Raw genomic sequence first — 23980 nt, 5'->3', positions numbered from 1 at the left:
AGCTGTTGATCACGTCTGACAGTGGGATGGTTTTTATATAACATAAACTTGTTCATAGTTATTGGGTAGATTTGCCTATTTTTGGAAATCCCCGCACCTAACTTGACGATAGTATGCGGCATATTGCAACAGTCCTTTTGCACCGCGGTTCAATATCACATTTTAGTCTAGATACCTTGGTGCTATGCAATTATATTTATGTTGTTGGGCTAAGCGTGTTGAACGGTCATCCATCCTGCTGCAACAAACAACAAACTCTGCTGTTACAAAATATGGATACAATCTCAATTCGGAACAGATCGTGATAGTACCGCGCAGCGCACAGATCAATTACCTTAAACAATAGTCTTTTTGACCCTTCTGTTGCTACAGATTATTGACCAGTCAAGGACAAGTTTGTTCAAAACTATGAACAAATTTATATCACATCCATGCGACGATGCTGCCATGTTGTGATCATATACGTGGTTTTATAATTGTTATTTTGCACCATTGACTTTTTTAAGAACTGTTACATTTATTGGATATGTGAGTTAAATTTGTGCTAAATAAAAGGAATTTCATATTATGTATTCATTTTAAATTTCAGCATGTGTAGTTTTGGCACATATATGCATATGAGACCGTTTATACATGCACATTCATAGCATTTGTCAAAGTTTATTTTTATAAACATTAAAATCGTTTTCTTATAATCAATTATAATGTTACAAAAAAAAAAAAAAAAAAAAAAAAAAAAATTTTACTTTTGTAAAAGTACCATGTCGAAGTCAAAAAAAAAAACAAATTATTCAAACTATTCTATTTATGATTCATGACAAAAAACTAACTACCGTACAGTCAAATGCTGCGTCTATTATTTATATTTTCTGGTAATCTTTTAAGAACATTGCTTTTCCTCTTTACATTTGGTTGAATTATCGTATTGTTTCAATATTTACCATTTAGAAATAGAAACAAATACACCTTAACGTTTATGGAATTTTTCAACTGATTCTTAACATTTACTATTTCTGCTTATGATGTCTTTTAGCGTTTATCAACTTATTACAAATATATACAATCTTGCATGACTTGCTGACATTATAAGAGCTTGTTTGCTTTTAAAACTCTAAACATGTACATGTATATAACATGATACGATTTTTTTTGAAAGACCATTTAACAATAAATAAAAATTTTCAAAGAATCTGCTAAAGAGAAGAGTTGATGGGTTCTTGACAAAACACAAGTATAACTGCATTTCCTAAATTTCTTTTTCCGCATTATTTGATGGTATCTGGGTGTTTAAATCGGGCACGTGCACTCACTACCTCTGATGATAAAGTAACGTTTTGTAACACATACCTGGACGTCATGTAGGGAAATTTGAAGTTTTGAGATCTTAATCTTGCGTTAAATGTTTCGAAAATGGATGCCATAAATTGATTGATAGTTATTTTCTTGACAAGATAAAAATAGTCCGTCCAAAATATTTATGTTCTTTTTTCAGTCAGGAATATCAAAATATGAACGACTAATCAAATATATCAAGAGCAAAGTCTAAAAATGATATTTATCTTATTTTTATTCTCGAAAAATATTTTTAGTTAACAGCATACACTTCTTATATACATAAATAGCTCGTCGCTATGGTAATAAAATTGAAGACGTCACAATAAAGTCAAGGATAACTTAAATTTATAAGGGCAACGGCCCGCTGTGCTGTAGTGTTAAGCATACTGGACCGACACTAATGACCCATGGTTCGAATCCCGGCAGCGGCGTGCCAATTTATAGTGTGATTTTCCCTTTGTATCATTTTCCGCTCATGACTTTCTTTCTTTCAGATACATATGTATGTAATTACAAGGTGCAGTCGCATAAAAATTAAGTTATCGTATAATTAGCATGTTATTGAACAAAAAACAGAAAAAAAAACTTATTCTGATGTATGCTGTATAAATTCGGCTTAGCAGTGTTTTTTTTAATTGACATTTCCTTGCTGTGATAAGCCTCACACGATGTTAAAATATGGGCGAGATATAGTATACAAATATACATTACGTGTCAAAAACCTGCAAGACTATCATGTTATTAATTACGTCTTATCACTAAAGATGCACGTTTGTTTGGTGCATCAGCCATGTAAAAGAATGCGATTGAATGCATTTGGTGTGGAAAACGACAATTTATCAGTTTAAAGTGGGAAACAAATGATACTAAATCTTGTCTGGAAGATTGTTGGTTCATTTATCAGTCTGGTAAAAACCATACAATTTATTGTACGCATTTTACAATGAAACAAAATGAAATGAAACATTTGAACGTGAGTGCGCTAGTACCCGTAATCAGCGTTCGAATTTCAGAAAAGAGTTAAAGATCCTGTAACCTATTTTTTTATGGTTTTATATCATGAATGTGATGCTCAAATGAAGAATTATCAATATTATAAGTTCCAAAATGCATTATTTGAAAAGATATTTCATGTAAATAAAGGGAGGTAATTAGAAAATTATTTTCTATATAGTCTAAGTAAGAAATTAATGCATATTTTCCAATATTTTCATATGCGTTTAAACATTTGCAGTACATATTTAACATTGTTTTGGATGGTTGAAAATTGTTTTATAATAATAGTTACATGTATATACATATATAAAATTTCACTGTGTTGTTACAAGTGTTGTTAAATTCTTAATTACAACATATAGGATCTTTAAATATATACTTTGCTCATCAGTAAAATATTTTAATCTTACAGATTTATTGAAATCGATGAAATTCTTACTGAATATGTCTAATTTGGATAAAAGAATGAATAAACTCTTCATAATCTAAACTCTTTAACCGATTTACCTGTCCATACTCACTTTAATTCTTCTATATTGCAATAAAAATGCAAAATGTAATAACCGAATAACTTGCACAAACCCTTATATCATAATGGTATCATAATGGTACGACAGATTAGTGCAGACGTTATCGTGTTCGACTTATAGCAGTTATCAATATTTTTCTTAAAAAAAAAATCAAATATGAACATAGTTCTCATATTTAATTAAATAAGAATAAATGATATAAAATATCAAATTCACATCATAATATCATACGCGAATAAAAATATAGCACTAGAAGATGAGTATGCTAGAACTCTTTAAGAGCGTTTTGTAAAACTTCTACGAATTTCAGGGTAATGTTTAGTGTTATCGTATTTCGTACACGATTCAAAATATCAAATTCACATTACAATACCATAAGCGTATACAAAAGTATCATATCAAAATTCTAGACACGCATTTATAACAATATATTCCGGGGTCCTTCAAAAGGGTATTTCTATGAGTAGACCATGGCCATATGTAAGAAATAAGTTTAGAACGAGCATATTTATTTGTTCTTATTATCTTTATTTATTTATTTATTATTTAATTTGTCTTTCTTCGTTCAATACAAATATTATGTATCATTATACCTTGTAGTCAACAAGAAGCAACTTCGTCTAAGTTTTCCTTAATATTTCGAAAGTGCAAAAGATAGCTTGGTTAATGAAATAGACTCTCTTACCACAAATCATAAGTTTAACATGTTTTAATTTAAATTGTAAATGAATTCAAGAACGATTTTTATCAGATAGTCTTTGATGTTGAAAAAAGACATATGTAGTTCTTCAGCTGCCTAACTTCTTTGCATACATGTTCATTGAAACCTAATTGAAAAATATCTATTCAAAAGAGAGCACCTGACAAATATGTGATTAATATCAAATTTTCGAATCGAGGAAATACTTCAATGAATGTGTTTTCGTTACAGTACGATCATTTGATTTAAATTAAATCTATATACACGTGCAGCTATTTGAGAGTCGTCAAGTATTTCCGGTAAATGTTAGTATATCCATACTATAGAAGGTTTTTTTGATAATGAACATGTTTTTTTTTACAAAAAATAAAATCCCTTGTGAAAATACATAAGTTTCAATTTTTTCCTTTCTTCAAGTTTATCCAGTTGTAAAACATAAGGTTATGTCTAACGACCAGTTTTTACTAAATGATGCTATATATTTCATTAACAATCTTCTTTGAAGATATGTCTATTATCAAAATATTCAAATAGTCAAAGTTACAAATAAAAGGGCGTCCGTGGCCTAGTGGTTCAGGTTGCTATGGTTTCGAATCCTGCCAGGGAATTACAATGTAAATCAAAATAGAGTCACTGTTATAGTTGTATACTTATAATGCAATATGATCATCATCATTCATCATCATCATTCATCACCATCATCATCATCATCATTCATCATCATCATCATCATTCATCATCATCATCACCAGCATCATAAGTTATAAGCATCATCTAGCATCATCATACATTAAAGAGACTTTTTATATTTTAATTTAATAGCTATAAACGTTTCATGATAATGACCCTTCCAAACAATCAAATCTTGATATAAGGTACAAAAGTTAATTAAATCAAAAATGCTTTATTAATGAAGGTATGTCAAGGAAAGTTAATTTTCAATTAAAGTTCCCGCCTTCAGATACTTCATGCAGATGGTGCCTCTTTACTGATTAATCGCTTGTTAGATAAAAATTGAAAAAAAAAAAGATTAATCTGTGATTACTTCTTATCATTTTATGCAAATAAATGCAGTGGTTAAAAAGCAGATTCTACTCTAATCTCTTGGGAAAGGCTGAAACTCTCGAAAAATGCATCTTTTTTGTTCTCTCTAATTATAAGTACATGTGAAAAAACTTGTATCTGTTATAATGATATTTATCAACTGTTGCAAAATTCATAGATGATTTAATACACTATATTCTGAAAAAAAGGCTTTTTCTAAAATCGTAGTATATACTCAATTATTTTATGTTTAGACAAATCATGTTAATTTTTGTCATCTTGTTTTCAATTTTACGGATACATTATGAGGAATTGCCCTCATTATTTCTGCACTGCTAGTACGTATATTCATTTATAGGATCTCATTCAAATACATTTGGTGTGTCTTCATTATCACTAAAGCCAACAACAAAACGACATCGCCAAGGACCTATATAGAATATTTTGCATCTACAAATTTTTTCCATGTATTTTTCACAAATGACTACGAGTAGGTATTGAAGTTCAGAGCTTTGCATCTAACAATATCAAAACTTATAACATTTAAAATATGTTCACAGTAAATCTAAAAATAATCTTATATACTATACAGTTTGATACCCTTTTATTTGAAGTAAGTCTCATAATATGATCGAATGTAATAACTTCTTAACCATCAAAGAACACAACTTAGTAAGAGGGTATAAGATGGGCTTTAGTAGATTATTGATCATCACCAAAAAAGCAAGAGTAAAAAGGACTAAAACACGAATTAGATTTATGCTAAAGCTTTCAATTCTGAAAATGCTTATATTTACAGCGCGATGAATTAAACATAATATTACCACAAAACATTAAATTATACACATTATGATGAGTTATAGTGACATGAAAGAAGTGATAATTCATTTTTAGAAATATCTCATATAATAAACGTAATACTCTTTATTGCTCGTCGGATAAAAAACTGGAGGTATTATAACAGTATTAGAGCAATTTAACGATTTTGTTTTCCGGTAACCTTTCATATATTACACAATTCTTTTCTCAAATTTTACAAAATGTTACCGTTATAATTATTAATCAGCGCGAACAAAACACATCAGAGAAGAGCAGAGCAAGGATTGAATTTCATAGTAAAAATCTGAAGCATTAATCACAACGGAATAACACGAAAATTGCCAACTCGGTTTAATTGAGTCTGTACATGAGGGATAATGAAAAAGTGCAATATCCCTCACGCACTCTAACACCGGCTTGAGCGGTATTCGATTTTCAACACTTAAAAAAGTTAGAAGGAATGATCCCGAAAGACCAGAAAAATGTAAGAACACTAAAGTTATACAAGTTCATACAAATAAAATTGAATATAAATATCTATACTTGTAGAAAGTCTACAAGTAAATTGAAATATTTGTATCGGGGTTTTTAAGTTAATCAGCTGTAGGTATCTCATGGTTCCTTTACAAAATATATTTAAGGATTTCTGTTTCTCTACTTTTGAGATTTGAAAGAAATGAGTAAATACTTTGTGGTAGGTCTGTAGAAGACCTCAGTGATGCAAGATATTGTTTTGTAACCGGTTACACTGGTAGTGTAGTATTTTCCATGTATTATTTGTTGAAAGTGCAATGTTTAATTGGCCACTTTGTAGGTAGTAATAAAATTCGTATGAAATTACTTACCAAGATAAATGCCACTTTGCAGGGCTGATATATATGATAGAAGCACGCTGAGATACAATGGTCTTTGATCTGAAGAAAGAAAAGAAAATACAAAATATGTATAAAGTGCGTTCTTAACACAATGGTGATCAGCAATTGAAAGACAAATCATGAATGTAGTATCACCGAACTGTGACATTATATACATTGTTTAATATATATTCTGCATGGAATAACGTGTCCATAGTATTCCCTGTCCCTATCTTAACCTTTAGCATGTTTTGTAATGAATATGCTTTGCTTTGAATTAACGACTGTAAGGGATTTCAATATGAGCTGCAAACAGTGTTAAACTGGCTAGACTGCACAGATCTGCATGCTCACTTTGCCACTATACTGGTGGCAAAAATTAAACAATTTTGGTTCAGCAGGTTAAGGGTTTTAAAAAATGTCATGAAATACAACTTAATAATAATAATTATCTACGACAGACTACCTGCAGACTATCAATATTTTTGAATAAGTCAATTGTGCTCGGAATCAATCGAAAAGAACAATATATCTTATAATCGTACTCAAGCAATTAAACCGAAATGTTATACTTAATTTCTTAAAATGTCTTTCAATATACATTAGATAAAGTGAAAAGACAGCATTACAAGCAACAGCATATCATGTTAAATTAATTGTATCAATGAATATCGTTTTGAACAAAAGAATATTTTGTTGTCGTTTATTTCGATATAGAAAATTCTCACATCTCAACCGCAACATTTAAGTATTTATCCAACAAATGAGTAACAAAGCGACAAAGCATAGCTTTAGGAATTATCTATTACAATTTACTTTAAAAGGGGAGAACCCTCAAGAACACTTAATATCAAAAGCTGAAAAATAACCAGTATTAAGTTTTGCTACAAGTATAAAGACGGACCAGACTGCTCAACCATGCAGTCTTACATGGTTTTATACTGTTGGTTGTGACCGCTAACAGCATCTTATAAACTGTCAACTTTAAATCCACAAAATTGAAACTAAATGGTACATTTAAGAAATTCAAGGTTACAGGGAGATTTTTGACATGACGGGACGGATAATCCGGGATTCATGTTCCATTTGATGAAGGACTAGACTAATAAGTTGCGTGCAAAATATCAGATTATTCCTCACTCAGTCTTTCCTGAATGATTATTTTATTTGTAAAAAGTATATCTAAATGTGACTTAAATAGCCAAAACATATAATTTTCAATTTAATATGAAAATATTTATTTAATATCGTTTGAGTTCAGTTTTAAGTACCCAAAATGCTATGTAAGTAATTCAATTTTTATGTTTTTAGACTTTTGGACCTCAATGATGTTCCTTACGTTATTTTTGGGATTAAAAATCTTCCAATTCTTCTTGGGCCCAAAACCTCTCGGTCTCTAAATAGATCATCAAGATAATCCTCTGCATGCTATTGTAAATTAAATGTTTTAATCGGTTTGACAATTTCGTTTGTTTCCTAAAGGCAATAACTAAACTTTTATCAATATTTTAGAAACCACTGCAAAAGTGTTTGTACGAGTCATAAAACGGGAAGATGCAATCGGTAAAATTACCTGATTTTGACAAAAACCTAAAGCTTAATTAAAAAATAAGATACCTCTTACATAATCGTTTACATGATTTGACTTTACTGAACATGTTCCTAATCACCTATAATATCACAATTACTTAGTATATACCAAAGTCCATTATATATGTAAGTTCTTTATATATAATTTTACAATAAAAAAACTTAAAAAAAAAACAACACACAAAATACGACGTTTTAAACATTTTTGAATGAATGAAAGCATCAATAGTTGGCTTTTCTTCTCTGAACTCAAGCTGTGCATCTTACAAAACACGATTTTCTTCATAATAGTCTATTATTGAGACCAATGGAAGAATTTGACTGACAGCATACAATAAATTGCATCTTATTTATAACAACATTTTGATATTTTTTTTTTAGGTTTACACAGTAACAATATGTGTGTACAAATGTAAAGCATGACACTCGTAGAAAAATCATTGGAATATTGTTATGTCTTTATTATATTTCATTTTATAGATTAAATGGATGTTTTTCAGAATTGAGCCGCCAGAGAAGGTTCTTTACATTCTTCCATACACAAAGATTCATTTATATTGTCTGATAAACATATCTTACAAACATCACTCTAAATTTATTGTCTTTCACTAACAAATATCAGTTCAGTTGTAAACCTCCATTTTTTTATAAAAGGAGCTGTTTTTTTTACAAAACGAAACATTGTGGTATTCTTCGCCAATGTCGAAATGCGCGCACAACTGTCATTTTTCATATTTTTATTTACTTATCTTTCTTTACTTTTTGTTCTGTTATCTGTAAATGTCATTCAACTGAAAGAGAAATATTACTAAATACCTATCTTTATTATAGCGGGATTTCAACGATAGTGCTCTAATTTCCTCAGTTTTTTGCTCATGAAGTTAAGCATGATTTATCCGTGCCTGCTGTGCCTGGCACCCGCTTCTTTGCTATCAAATAGGAATCTAAGCTTATTATTTTAACAGTTAAACATTTGTTAAGCGCCCTGAAGAACACATTGATAATACAGATCCGTTCCGCCCAATACTTTCAATTAACTTCCGCTGTTAATTTCATTGTAATTCCGCGAGTGAACTACATAATGAGGATAGCACATGGCGCAAGTCTTTACTCCGAGTACAGAATTTGTAACATGCACTTCCTCACATAGTAAACACAGAAAACCCGAATGATTAACATGTAAAATAAGACAGAAGGTGATTTTCCGCTAAGGGATTGATGTTTTTTCGCTCTTCATCGTAATTGTTTGCATCATTTTTGTCTGACAAATTACTTTTTTAATCGCGGAGTGATACATGGGCCGCGTGGTCATATGACATGGTATTTACAAAACAGTAAGTGTAATTTGTTAAGAGGTAAAGTGCGGAATGTCCTCCATAAATCACGACTAAAGAGATTCTCTGGATTTGACAGAGATACTTCCTTTGCTGATGCATCATGTCAGCAATACAATTCCAAGTTGTCAGTCACAAAGAACCTCCATCAAAGTATATAAAAATAAACAAATGTCTCACAGTCTCTTCGAGCAGAATTCCATCTTACTTTTTATTATTTGTGTTAAAGGAACTGTCATACAAATAAGTTTGCAAACTTTGCAAATAGCTTAATTTCCAACGTAATAGTATTGTTACTACAAGACACAAATTTCATATCTGTTAAGACATTTTACCTGATGCATTTATTTCAATTCTAAAATATCAATTGTGTAAAAGATCATCAGAAGTTCAGATGTTTTGAATTCTCCCTTCCCTCATTTTCTACGATACCTCTGTGACTTCGTGACTCAAAGGTATTATGTGACAGAGAATAAATTGAAAAAGAAACTTATACCGACAAAGCAAGCCTTTTGAATTTATATCGCATTCAATTTACTCGACATTACTTAATCGTAGTTTTATTAAACTACTGATTTACCTTAAAACCAAAATAAAACACAAGAAAAAACCAAAACCCAAGAAACGTTGAAAAATGAGAAATACTATTTAATACTGTACATCAATCTAAAAACTTGGAAATTTTCTTTTTGCTAATGAATTTCACTTGACAAGATGAAAGCATGTAAATGCAAAATCGGCAAAAGAAATCTTACACTTAACAGCTATCTATGTTGTTAAAACAATCACAACGAGGGGAATCTTACAGCAATAGCACTTTATGTTGTTAAAACAATCATTGTATGATACCAGATGGAACACGGATAGGAAAACAACATCATTTTATTGCCAAAACAACTTGTCCTCTCTCTCTCAAATCTCTTGTAATACAAAGTAGAGAGTGTAGATATTAACTGGTATCACCAGCTCTTACATCCCCTCACTTTTAGTGAAGAACTTTACAATGTTCCTGGAAACTCTTATCAACAAAAAGCCAAACATTTGAGATATTGCATTCCGCAAGGGCGATTAAGTAATAAAGTTAATTGGCGGTGAAAGTACTTATCAATTACATGTCGAAACCGCATCTGAAAGAGATTTAAATGAAGTTGGTTGAAATATGGCCCTGTTACACGTCTGCTACTATCACGGAGGCTTTAGTGTTGACGGAAAAAAGAGCAGACTCATTTATTCACATCACATTCAATTATATCTATTCCTACAGTAGCTCATGCATCTTATTCAAATTTATAGAAGTGACTGCTGAGTGATAAAATTAATTTGATATAATTTCTTTTGACTGATTTTAGAAGCTTCCTTGCGTGTATTGAAGAAGGAGGGGGCAATTCTGTAATCTGAAAACGATGAATTTCGTAAATGAAAATCACACAGTAAAAGTCAAATAACACCTTCAGTTCACAATAAAAGTTCGTCTGAATGTCTTAAATAAAATAAATAAAAAAGTCATACTCTTTAATTAATACAATTTTATTGAAGTTGCATAATAAACAAGAATTAACTGAATTTGAATATCAAAAATCGGTTTTTGTTAACCCTTACAAAGACTTCTATTTGGAACGTGAGAAAAGCCCCGCCCAGCAATGTTTAGGGTCCAAAGACAGAGTAGCGAATTCCAAAGAAAGTGCTAAACAAATTTAAATAAAAACATTTGATTACTGCAATGCTGTTTTTGATTAATATAATAACAATGCAAATGAGCCATAAGGAGAATTTATAAAGTGATTTCATTTACTTCGAGTAGGGGAGCAATCGAGGATTTAACTCGATTAAGTTAATGATAATATTTTTATTCTAAAATATATGCTACATGGGAATTAATAGGTTTCTGAAGTCCCTTTTTATTGGCTGACTTCCAGGTTTCAAAAGCTGACATAAATTTCATATAATGCTTCAGGCACCGCAATAATTAAAGTATTATTCGGTTTGCTTATGAACCCAACATGAGGTTAAATATACAACGCATTGAAATATATAATGAAAATCCATTTTGGTTTATTAAGTTATTTCTTTTGAAGTGTTCATTTTGTTTATATTACATATTAAATATGCCTCGGGAAAAGGCTTTTGACATAAAATTTGACATACCTTAAGATTGGGATGGTTTTATTTTAAGCTTTTTATCACAAATCAGTCAGAGAATTACTCATATAATATGAGCAGTGACTAATTATATAACCATTCAAAAATAAAATCTGTTATGAGTTTTAATACAGTTTTGTCCATTTATATAAGTCAACACATCAAAAGTAAATTGCGAAACAAAATTAAAGTCCTACACTACAAATTAAAAACGCATACAATTTACCAAGAACAATCCTATGTTTAAATTGATAAGAAAAATCATCCCCATCGGTTTTGAAATATCTTCAGGAAATCAGTAGAAGTAAAACTAAAGTATTTGAAAATCTTTGGCCATTTTGTAAAGCTTACTTATATTTGTGCATTTGTTTTGTATCAGGAGTAAGGACGTCTCTATTGATGTACTTTTAAATGCTTGTACTTTTGCGTCATAGGAAGAATGTATTTTTGTCACGAAGGTTGTTTGCACATTAAACAAAAGTTATATTTTTTACCCGTCAAACTGTCAATTTGCTACACAGACACAATATGAACTGTTCTGTTGGACATTACAAATTTTGAGTTTACGGAACATACAATAACCATATAGCATGTTGTTTATCTTAGAGTGACGTTTGTGTTTTGTTCGTATTACTTTAAATGAACACAAAGCACAGTAAAACATAAAAATGATGCCCGGAGTGATGGTCAAAAAACAACAGCAATAAAAAAAAATACGGTTGAGGTAAACACAAATGATATGCCTTGTAAATGTTGGTACATTTAGACAGTTTGTACTTGTTAAACCCTGAAATCTAGACAAAACTTGTAAGTTTAGAATTATGCGAGGTAACATACATTCCTTTGTTAAGAGTTCGATCATTAAAATAATGATTTGCAGACCACCATTATTTAATAACAAATTAAAATTGGATACCAAAAAGCTGCCCCAAGAACAAAAAGGGCTGTTCCTTTGCCCAGACATCGGGGCCTTGCTTCCTATGACTAACCTGGACCTTGAAAGGAGACCTAGAGGCTATCCCTCGCTACCTGGGCTGACCTGGGGCTTATAAAAAAACCAGAACCCTCGCTCCTCCAGGGATGTTCCTATATAACCTGGAATTTGAAAGGAGTCCTAGATGCTATCCCTCGCTGACCTGGCTGTAAATACAGACCTCAGGGCTGTTCCTATCTAACCTGGACTTGAAGGAGTCCTAGAGGCTATCCCTCGCTTACCTGGCTGTAAAAACAGACCTACAGGGCTGTTCCTATCTAACCTGGACTTGAAGGAGTCCTAGAGGCTATCCCTCGCTGACCTGGCTGTAAAAACAGACCTCAGGGCTGTTCCTATCTAACCTGGACTTGAAGGAGTCCTAGAGGCTATTTCTCGCTGACCTGGATTTAAAATAACCCTCAGGGCTGTTCCTTAAGCTGGACAAAGAAAAAGAAGATGCTATTCCAAGCTGACCTTAATATTGACAATATCTTAAGGCAGTTCCAAGCTCAATTGCATAGGAAGCAGAATTGAGACTGTTGCTGCATTACTTGTGTATGGAGCAGGCCTCTAGATATCTTGCGGCTGTTTGTGAAAAAGGTGTATTAAAGAATTATTCAGCTGCATGTGATTAAGCACTAGTTTTTGAAGGCAGAGATTATAAGTATAACTTCTAAATGTAACAACGTCGAAGAACATTTCTTTATTTAACAATCATGTGTTATACGGATGAAAATTGTAGTTCTCTATTTTATGAGATATAAAATATGGTACCATTGTAATGTGATTTTTGTTACATTTAATGCATGTTAATAATCTATATTATATGTTAATTTATTTGCTTATATCGTCATGCAGCAATTTAACTACTTAGATAGGTTATCAATGCTATATACTGGAACAGTAAAAACAACTTCAAACTTTTATGTCGTCATGAAGCATTTTAACTACTCATACAGGTAAACATTGCTATATTCTGAAACAATGAAACAACTTAAGACTTAAATAGTAATCTTCATTTTCCCATCAAGTGACATTTTATCACCGCACCTGTTTTATTATGCTCATGAAACTACAAAAATGTACTTGGCCTTTATTTTACAGATTTATATATCAATTATATTGTACAATATTGAACCAAAAAAGGTGCTTGTAAAGTGATAAAATGACACGGTGACCAATTTGTTATACTGCTGCAGCAAGAATGTTAGAATGCTTTGTCATTGTAAATATATCGCCGAATATCTAAGTCAACTGCATCTGCTTTATTGAACACACAATATTTATTATTATAATAAAATCATAAATATCTGGACAAAAGTGATCCCTCAGAAGTATTAAAAGCAGTAAAATTACATGATGATTGCAGACTCGGTTTGCTTAAAATTGAGTCTGTGCATAAGGGATAATGAAAAATTGCAACACATCCATCACGCCCCCTGGAACAAAATGTGCAATGGGTATGCCTTCTACAAAAGGTTTGAAGATTCCAACCATTCGTGACATAGTACGGTATTAGTTTGTTCTTTTTCATATACAAATATCAATTAACTTCAGTCAGTCAGAGTTCCTCTTTTACGTTTGTCATTTGTTTCTTTTTCATTTACAAATATCACTTCAAGTAAATCAGTGTCGCTCTTTACGCGCATGTCATTTGAAGAGTACACGTTCTTCAGAGTACATTATCGCTTTAAAGAAATAGCACTTTTATTTACCTTACCGCGCAAAGTGATAGTATGGCACTATCACATAATACTTGTACTTGTTACTACGGAAACACTGTTGTTGCCAAGTACACTATTTATATTTCTTTCTTTAGTATTTTATTTAACAAGTCTTTTGATGTTTTAAGTAGTGTGTACCGTTCCACTTATTTTTTTTCTCAGTGTTTTGATATAATATCACACAACAAGCGTCATTTTTGCAATTATTTGACTGTCGTCAGCGAAATAAAACCAAAAATTTATTATGGCAGCTCTGATGAAATAAAGATTATCACCTATGGAAAATATAAGATAATAAGAAAAAACACACGCATAAATCAAAGAGATAATGTGCAATAAATAAAGCAAGAAATAAAAAAAACTCATGGTATTTACACATTCGTCATAAACCTTTTATGATTTCTTACATGGAATCATACTTATTACAATTATGCCGTCGGTCCGGTATATCAGTTTTCTTCCAGAACACGTGTGATGCACGTGCAAAAAATAAGACTTGTAGTGAACAGATCGAAACGATTAGTTTTAATGGATTTCTTGACATGATCCTGTTAGAGAAGTTTATGTCAAACTTTACAGGATGCTGTGGCTTCATGGTTTTCAAAATAAACACATAATCCATTAAGTCTCATTCTAGGGAGATATTTTCAAACAACAGCAAATTACCAGAATGGCATTTAGTCGAGTTAAACAACGGTTGCTCTCCGGGACTGCCAGGTATTTTGTTTGACTCGAAACGCTAGCTTCTCCGATAAAAATATTATTGTGTAATAACACGTTTAACAGAAGCTATTGCAATAACAAATTCAAATTTCAATATGGGAGAACTGTACAATTTATTGCAGAAGTTTTTACGAAATTTCAATTCCACCCGATTTTCAACTGCAAATTTGACTAATATTTTCTCATATCTTTTTCTCATATGAAAAGTTTATTCATAATATACAAAGTTTTCAACATTTAAACAAAGCCCTGCGATAGGAATAAAATGTTCTCTGAAGTTCCATACATGCTATTTAAGACCCCAGTATCATCCAACAAACTGCGTTATATTCAAACTATACGATTAATATCAAAGTTAAAGCCAGATGAGTTTTTAAAAAATATTAAATTGTTAGGTAACAAGAAAAATGTTTTTGGTTTTCTAAGATTATTCGGGAGAATATTATGAATGGAAATTCTGTTTTAATAATAAAAAAATATCATTTCAAGACATACTTTGCTCAAATTTGATATTAGAAAATATTGTTAAGTACTACACAGTCTCTTTGTAAAAATAAACATGTTTTGACTTCACACAAAATAGAAATACGTATTATATTCAAAACTCTACACACTATATAGGTGGACAAAATGTGAATATATAGTGCCATTAAAAAACTGGCTGTTTTTTTAAAGAAAGGATCTCTTTTAAATGTCACCTAATAGGGAACGCAGCTTTCAATGCATAGTTTATTCATTCCTTTATTCAAATTAGACATATTCAGTAAGAATTTATATTTTTCAATAAATTTCTCTATGATAAAATTATTTTACCCAAGAATAAGAATAGTATATCTTAAATACATTAATATCATGTTTTCATGTTTTATGAAACATACTGTATAACCCTTCAATAGCAGGCCATTCGTCATAAAACGCAAACCAATATATTCTTTTATCGAGATACAAATATACAAATATGATAATTAGCTTGTATCACAGGTTGAAATAAAAGTACACCAATGCCATTCTATTATTATCAGCAAAATAAGTTACTTACTTTGTATATATACAGGTAATCTAGAAATAATTAACATATTCTGATTACACATTAACGGTAGCTAATAGTACTTACAAAGGTCCAAACTATCATGTAAACCTGGAGAATGTAACGCAACATAAACCGCACATTAAAGTTACAAAAACTCCTTCGACTTTACATAATAATTTTATAATTTAATGATATAATTTATAATAAAAAGGTATTGAGAAAAGATTACCAATGACCCATGCCGTTTTTATTTCCTTAATTGAAATAAAAACGGCATCGGTTATTGGTAATCTTTTCTCAATACCTTTTTATAATAACTTTTATCATTAAATTATAATCCGACTTGTGAAAGGTTGCATCAAAATAAACCGTTTAGAAAAAAACTATAATTTGGCAATTTTCAGGCAATCATTTTATAGAGAGAATTCAAGATTCCCGAGTTTATTGAACATAAAAGTACAATATGTTTTCTGTTATACAAATGATATGTAAAAGTACGAGTGATGACTTAGCTTACCTAATTAATTAAAAATATAAAACTTTGAGAATCTTGAATATGTCATTATAAAATTAATTAGCAAATATCACTTGTTTGTTGTAAATTAAGCTATACCGCCCTAGAGGAATCGGAAAGAGTTTCTAGAAAAGACAATGAAAGACTATTCGATACCCTTGTATAAATATTAACACAAGAGTTACACAAACATGACGCGCTTATATTAATGAGAAATGTAAAGGCACCTGGCAAATCCTTCACTGCTAATGTAGTCAAGTGTGAGCCAAATTAGCTAATATAAGTGCAATCATCTAAGTTAATTGGCTAGCCAATTGTTTATTTACACAAATATCTCTTATACAAGGTATAGAATCATTTGATACGCGTATCAATTGACAAACTTTATTAAAAGCACACAGGCCATCAATGTTACTAAGTAAGTTGATTACCCTTCAACATCCGTGAGTTCATTTATTAGGTGGCTAAAGTTTCTGTGGTTGACGAGTGTATTTTTATTCTAAGAACGCATTCATCTTTCTAATTTGATTTTAAAGGATTCCACTGAGGATTTCTTTTATATAATGGGACTGGAAATTATTTTGTCGGGATTGTTTTTATACCATTTAATGAAAGTCTATATGAATAACTTGTGTGTGGAATTTCAGATCAAATCGAGCTAAAAATCGGACTAAATATTGATTTTCAATTAAATTTTGAGTATTTAGTACTTTATTATTTTTTTCACGTTTTTCTGTATTGAGTGACCCAGTTAATTTATGTAACATTTTCAAAGCTTATGTTTTAAAGGCATTTGGACTGCAGTAGAGTTAATCGTATGCATAAAAAATAATGTAAGCATTTTTGGTATTAGGAGCAAGCTTCTTGCCTGAGTTCGAGGAGTATCAAGAATATATGGGTTATATAATTTGAACAAAATTTGTAAATTTTATTCCCGATAGATCGTGTACGGTCTTTCATGCATTAGTTCAAAATCTAGACGGCTTACATTTATCTTCTAGGTGAATTGTAATTCAGTTGTTAAGAATTGAACCACTAAACAACTTGTAATAATGAAGAGGTGATAGAGTGCCGAGAGAAAAATGCATTTTATTGTGTTTGGATGTGAATATCAGAGCTCTTTACAGTTTTATCATAATTTCATTATCAAAGCATGGAAACATAAGTGGCTTTTTATCGTTTTCAATTTGGGATTTATAAAACTATCTCAAGAAATGTATTTAATTCCAGAAATTTATCTCTGCAATAATAACAAAGGTCGTACCACATGCATTCCTCTCATTGCCTATGCTAACTTGAACAATTTGATAGTAATTCTTTTTAAATTTGTCAAATGTATTAGGTAATGATTTTTCCAGCAAGAGAGTATGAAGTTTTGCACCATGGTGTCGCCTGGTGATGAGGCAAGGGAAAGCAACGGAATAAAATAAACCGTTCTGTTATTTAAGTATACCGTTTTAGTCTTACACATTGACAAATTCCTATATTAAAAAACACTACAACAACAACAACGAGGAAATATAAATAAAAGTTAAATTTAAAGTAAAAGTTTGATGAAGGATGGAGTTTGCTGAGTTTAAGTCAGAACATATTTGTTATAGTCATTTGATGGCGTACAGCTATACTTGTGCTATCTATATAAGATTTTTTCGGTCAAGGCACAAAATGAATATTAGGTTATCCACCCGACTTCCTTGCACAAATAATTGGACTTCCTCAGTAAAGTTAGAACCACCCGCTGTGATCAGCAGCGGGAAAACGGTGGTGAATGTGCTTTGCAATTCGATAGTTTTCAAATGTAATAAAATAAAGTTAACATTATTTGCAAAATAATAAAGTAACAAACATGAAAAATGTTCAAATGACTTTTCAAACTCATAACAGCAACTCGAATCATAAACAGGCACAACGGCGTTATTTCTTCTTTGTTTTTTTTTTAGAAATACGAATAGTCTCGAATTGCGCCTATGTACAGTTATTTTAAAAGACTACTGAACGCTTTGAAGTTGGTTTTTTCTAAAGAAAAGAAAATCTTCATAACATGTATTTAAGTGGATAGGAATATACTCTTGGTAACGTTGCATGACAACAGTTTCATGGCATGAAAAGCAAACGTTTCCCGGAAAAAGATACTCTGCGCAGGTTTTAGTTCTTGTAAACGAGGACGGTATTGTTATGCAATAAAGTTATCTTTTAAGTTTATATTTATCTATAAAACACAAATTAATGTATCATAACAGATGATGCCTCTTCTAACGTCGTTATTTGAAGTGAGATGGGTCATGGTAAATGTGAGTTTAATGTACCATTTAACACTGTTTAAATAGACCCGCCATTGTTTTTATTGAGAGCTTATGCACGTGTATTTCTATTCTGTACCAAGATGCAGTGTGCATTGATTAAAGACATTCAAAAGACCAAGAAGGTATGCATGAAGTTTGTTATTCTATTATAATAAACTATGATCGAGTTGAAATAAATTAGTTTCTTATGTCAAACAGTGCATTATACAGCAAGGTCAAGCAGTGATTTTCATGATGTTTCTGTTAGACGAGTTTTCCTCTTCTTTTTTTCAAAGCAAACTATTAACCAGGCAAACTTTCTAGACCAAAGAAAAAAATGTGATCATTGGCCAAAAATTAAGCCACGTAGAATGACGTATTAAAAGAAATTAATTTTTATAAGCAACAGATATTATACAAATCTTATTTAGTTTTATCTTATTTAAGTATATTAAGTATAGTTTTTTCAACCACCAGAGACAAGCCGGGTTTCCAGTCCAAAATGTAGCTTTGATTTAACAGTTATAATCCATCCATTGAGCCTCGTATTATTCTTGATTTATGAACATACAATTTTCCGTACATGTTGAGATGCAATATAAAGTTATTGTAAATAGAAAATCATTACAATCATGTTCTGGGATTCAAGCAACATTCGAATTTTATTAGAATGTTATTGCAAATTACTCTTGTCATTTATTGTTTTGTAATATTGGTGATTCAAATGATACAAAGATAATTTCACAATTCAATGTTCTTCAAGTCATAATATGTTTGAAACGGTGATTTCAACATTAATGTTCCTAATACAGTGTTTCAATATTCTAATGAATCTTCTCTTTTAGAACACACTTGTTTTTTCTTTCAATTACTAGATAAGGATATTGCACTATTTTTTAACGTTTACATCGATTAAAATGACGACTACTTTGTATCATGCATGCAACAATTTAATGTCAAAAAATGGAATTAATAATGATGTATTTGCAGTCACGTACTTCAAACATATTGTCTAAGCCGACATTTCAATTAAAGTGTACTCTTTGTATCTAAGAGCCAATTTCAATGTCAGTTTTTTACGACAACCAACTGCTCAACTAGGATTCTAAACTGGTACGTAACACATTTTTATGATACGAATCCTTATATATAAATATTATATACATCAGTCTGTTATTTGTCTGAATGACAATACGTTTAATTTCATCAATACATATAATAAGCATTAGACATGTTGTAAAGTTATGAGTCTAACTCCTGCTGCTTTACTCTGCAGAGAAATAGTTTTGTGATCAGTTTATGGTACCTAGTAAAGTAGCAATATGAGATATTTAGGTTTTAATAGTTCGCTAATCAAATTCTATGGATTAAATTCAAAAATGATAAAAAAAACCCAGCGTCTGATTTTTTGTTTGTTCGGTTTTACGGCGCTCTAACATAATTAATTAAGCAAATAAGGCCATATAGCGACGAAGCAGGAAATATGATTTTGTCGTGTGTTACAAACTTAAAGCAACACCAGGTATCAAACCACCTCACTTGCAGGACCTAGGGGATTCATAGACTTCAGTAAATCGGGCCCATTTAGTCGCCTCTTACGACCACGTACAGATAAACGGTGGCTGCAATTCTGATGCCATAACGCATAAAGGCAACACCTCAGTCACAATGGGGCGTCTGTTTGAAAGTTTCGGTATGTTTCTATTAAAAATGTACAGTTTATAACAGATTTCGATGGTTCTTTTTTCACTCAAAGCTCAGCGGGTCCATTTGATACCTATGATATATGAATTGCATATCTTTGATCGGAAAGGTAAACTTTGAAATATTAGACCAGCTAATTATGAATAATGAACCGAATTCACTTGATAACAAATCCATTGAACTTGATTTGCGATGACATATCGTATACATCTTTGATAGGAATTCTTTCTGAAATCCGCCACCATCGCATTATCAGTTTTTATCTTGATCCATTGGCAACTCAGGGCTTCCATAGGTGAGTGATGTGAATGTTGGTCTAAGGCCATCTGTTTGAACTTTTGCTATAATGATAATTGATTTGAAAAGTACCTATCGTAGACATGTATGCAAGTTTTGTGAGTCAGTTTGCATAGGTCTACAGGCTAGCAATATAAAATACTCTCCTGCGCATCGGTCGAATGTTTCGCTATCGTTCACTTTCTTACTGTGCATTTTGTAAACAGTGCAATATTGAAGAAGAATTTCATTAGGTTTTAATAGTTTTAAACAACTTTCTCGTTTTACATTTTACAGAGAAAACGTGTTAAACAAGAATTAGATGTAGCTGCAGAACGATAAGAACGACAGCACTACACTTTTATACGAATGGATCTTAAACCCACTTGAATTTTAAGAGGGTATAAACATAAAATCACTACTTATTAATGTCATGTGCATAGCTATTACTATCATTCAACACTTTACACATAACAAACGTTTATGTGGTAAAGATTTTAGCAGATGAGAATATCATTTCATAAGAAACAAAACTTTTCAATGTTAAACCTTTGCTTTTTGTTGTGTTTCTTTTTCATGAACCGATTTTACAAATATCTTTGAACTTTTGTCTTGTAAACCGATCGACAATGTTTCTTTTTGATCTTGTGAATAATTTCTGGCGTTTAACCCGGTTCCACACAATTTTCGGCGCGTACAGACATAAGTCAAAACAAGACTGAGATTATGATCGAAACTGACGAAATTAGCTCTTCAAACGACGGATAACTCAATACATCGCCAAAGATAATTGCAGTGAGGAGTGAAATAAGACGAGTTGAAACAATTTTAACACCGAGATAGACTAACCATAGATTTCTCTCCGAGATATTTACACTGACCTATTGACATTCTTATTTGTTTGCGATTTATTACGTTTGTAGCAAAGAGAATGTTAAAATTATACAATGAAAAGGTTTATAAAACTGTTTAATTTTTTTTAGGAACTTGATACAAATGATATTTTGTTTTTATTCCTCTGCGTTTTCTTTACATGATGCGGCGGATTTGTACAAGTTAAGTTTACATGATTAAAAACAACAACAACAACAACAACAAAGATACTGTATAAGCAAGATTTTGTGGTGAAAAAAGCCGAAAATACGTTAATAAGGTACAATATTGGAATTTCAATTATACATATCCTAGTTTTATTTCATTATTTTGTATCTGATGAAAAAATAAACGTTATGTATACCAATTTGAGAATTTTGAGAAAAACTTACCGCAGCTTTATTGAACTTAAAATTGATAACACATTGTAACTTGTATATGGCATAATGGTATAAATCATGACCAAAAATATCACAATATTGCCCTGTAAAGATGTTATTTTGATGTGATAAAGGTTTTAAGTTATTACTTTACGAGTTTGGAAATGTTTTGAAGCTTATACGTTATTTTAGTACAGGCATGTTCGAGAGTACTGTAACCTGTTTATGGCACGAGTATGTCTCAAATTAACAATACCGGACACCAGAGTTCACAATTATAGCTTAGAGCAAGTACAGTTGTTGATATTTGCAACACATTTTAGTTTCACCATGTATACATACACCGTCTTCACAAACAATAATTTTTAAAGTGAATATATTGCGAAAAGTAGCACATAAGAATTGACTATACCGTCATCTTTGCCATTGCACACCTGAGAGTTATAAATCGTATTTTATGCTGTCATAACCGTCAAATATCAACTGAAGAAGTGTGCATCCGCTCTTAAGTTAAACAATTCAAATGATATAAAAATATCGCAACAAAATAAACAAATGACAACACAAGAAGAACATGTTTTATTATTAAATTGCATTTGCATGTTTCGATGTTTTTTAACCTATAAGAAATGAGATCTGATTAGATGATTTTGTTTCTTATTTTGGTTATTATTACTACATGTGGTTACAAAAGTGATATTAGTTATTCGTTATAACAATATATCACTTTTTTAATCAGTAACAACGACACAAAATTCATTTCCAGTTAATGTAATGTTTCACTTATTTGAAACAAAGATGATATCGAACACTAAACATTGAAAATGTGTACATATACACCTAAAATGAGTTTTTGGAAAGCTGCATGCCTCCAGATTAGCACAAATATTTCAAGATATAAGTAGAGGTAAATGTTTGAAGATTTTTAGAAAAGAAAAAGTATTCACAATCCAAGAAATAGTTAACATGTTGTATGCAACCAATGACCGATTTTGAAATATTCATCTTCATATTTCTACTTCGTGTCTAACGCAGAAAGGGATATTTTTTCCATATTCTGATCTACTTTTGGTAGTTTTTCGTATATTTTAAGTGCCGTTTGCAGTGTTTAAATTACTTCCTATGTGTACCTGACATTATTTTACATTGTAATTCGTTTAAAAAATTACATGGGAAGTTGCAGGCGTAACTTAAAATGACAAATTTGAAAATCCAGTCTGATTTCATGTAATTGAAATGTTTGAACAAACACAAATACTAGCATGTGAGAACAATGAGTGTAAAATCATTTGATTACCATTTTATAATTGTACTAACAACGTATTAAATCACTCATATAAATTAATGACATTGTGGAAACGTCATGTTTTCTTTGATGTTTTATTTATCAGAAAAATTGGTCACATACAAAGTATCCCTAATTGTGTAATTTTAACATAACATCCACAGAAGCATAACAGGATTGCTGCGAAAACTTACGGAAACAAAACAAGTAGAAATTGCTTGTTGATCAATAATGTTTATAATACAAAAACAGGATCAATATAACAAAATAGAGCAGATGATATGTTATTAAAGTATGAACTTAAATGCACGTTATGACGCAGAAATTCATATATTTTAATTCTTTAGAAATGTCAAACATATGTTTAATTACTTTTTAATAATGGGTTTAAGTGCATGTTAGATCATGATTTATGTGTCGTAAAGATAGTCACATGTTAAAAAGTAGTAATTAAATACTTATTCACTATGGTGATAATATCAATTGCCAATTGAACTTAAGATGCAATAGATAGTTTATTTAATAGCAAATTAGTATGTTTTAGAAACTTTTACAAAATACCAAAAATAAACAGTTCACGAGAAAAAATTTCTGAGGCATAATGGACCTTTAAGTTCATTGAAACGTTCAATGTTACTAATCATGCTGTTATAATAATATAATAATAATAATAATAAAGGCTTTATTTAACGAGGCTACATATTCGCCAAAACAATCTTCCATATGTACCTCAACATATTTACAACATATTTACATCAAATAATGGTACAGAAGACAATGTAATATTATAAAACATAGTATTAACTAGTTAATGGTGCCAACTTAAAATTAAGATATATAGAAAATTAGTTTTCTTACTTTTTTGTGTTTTACAT

General features: G+C 30.8%; 1 protein-coding gene across 1 annotated transcript in view; it reads right to left on the bottom strand.

Annotated features, from left to right (window-relative positions):
• The window catches only part of LOC132712860 (uncharacterized), a gene marked incomplete at its 3' end in the record, with an annotated part of 45464 nt that overhangs the window by 12579 nt on the left and 8905 nt on the right, over window positions 1–23980 (bottom strand). The window contains 1 exon segment of the mRNA XM_060695300.1: window positions 6270–6338. Within this exon segment, the coding sequence (XP_060551283.1) occupies window positions 6270–6338 (69 nt within the window).

The sequence above is a fragment of the Ruditapes philippinarum genome, unplaced genomic scaffold (assembly GCF_026571515.1).
Source record: "Ruditapes philippinarum isolate M1 unplaced genomic scaffold, ASM2657151v2 ctg1625_1_1_1_1, whole genome shotgun sequence".
In the NCBI taxonomy this organism is placed as follows: domain Eukaryota; kingdom Metazoa; phylum Mollusca; class Bivalvia; order Venerida; family Veneridae; genus Ruditapes; species Ruditapes philippinarum.
Note: the sequence above shows the minus strand (reverse complement) of the source record. Positions and strands in the feature narration are given on the sequence as shown.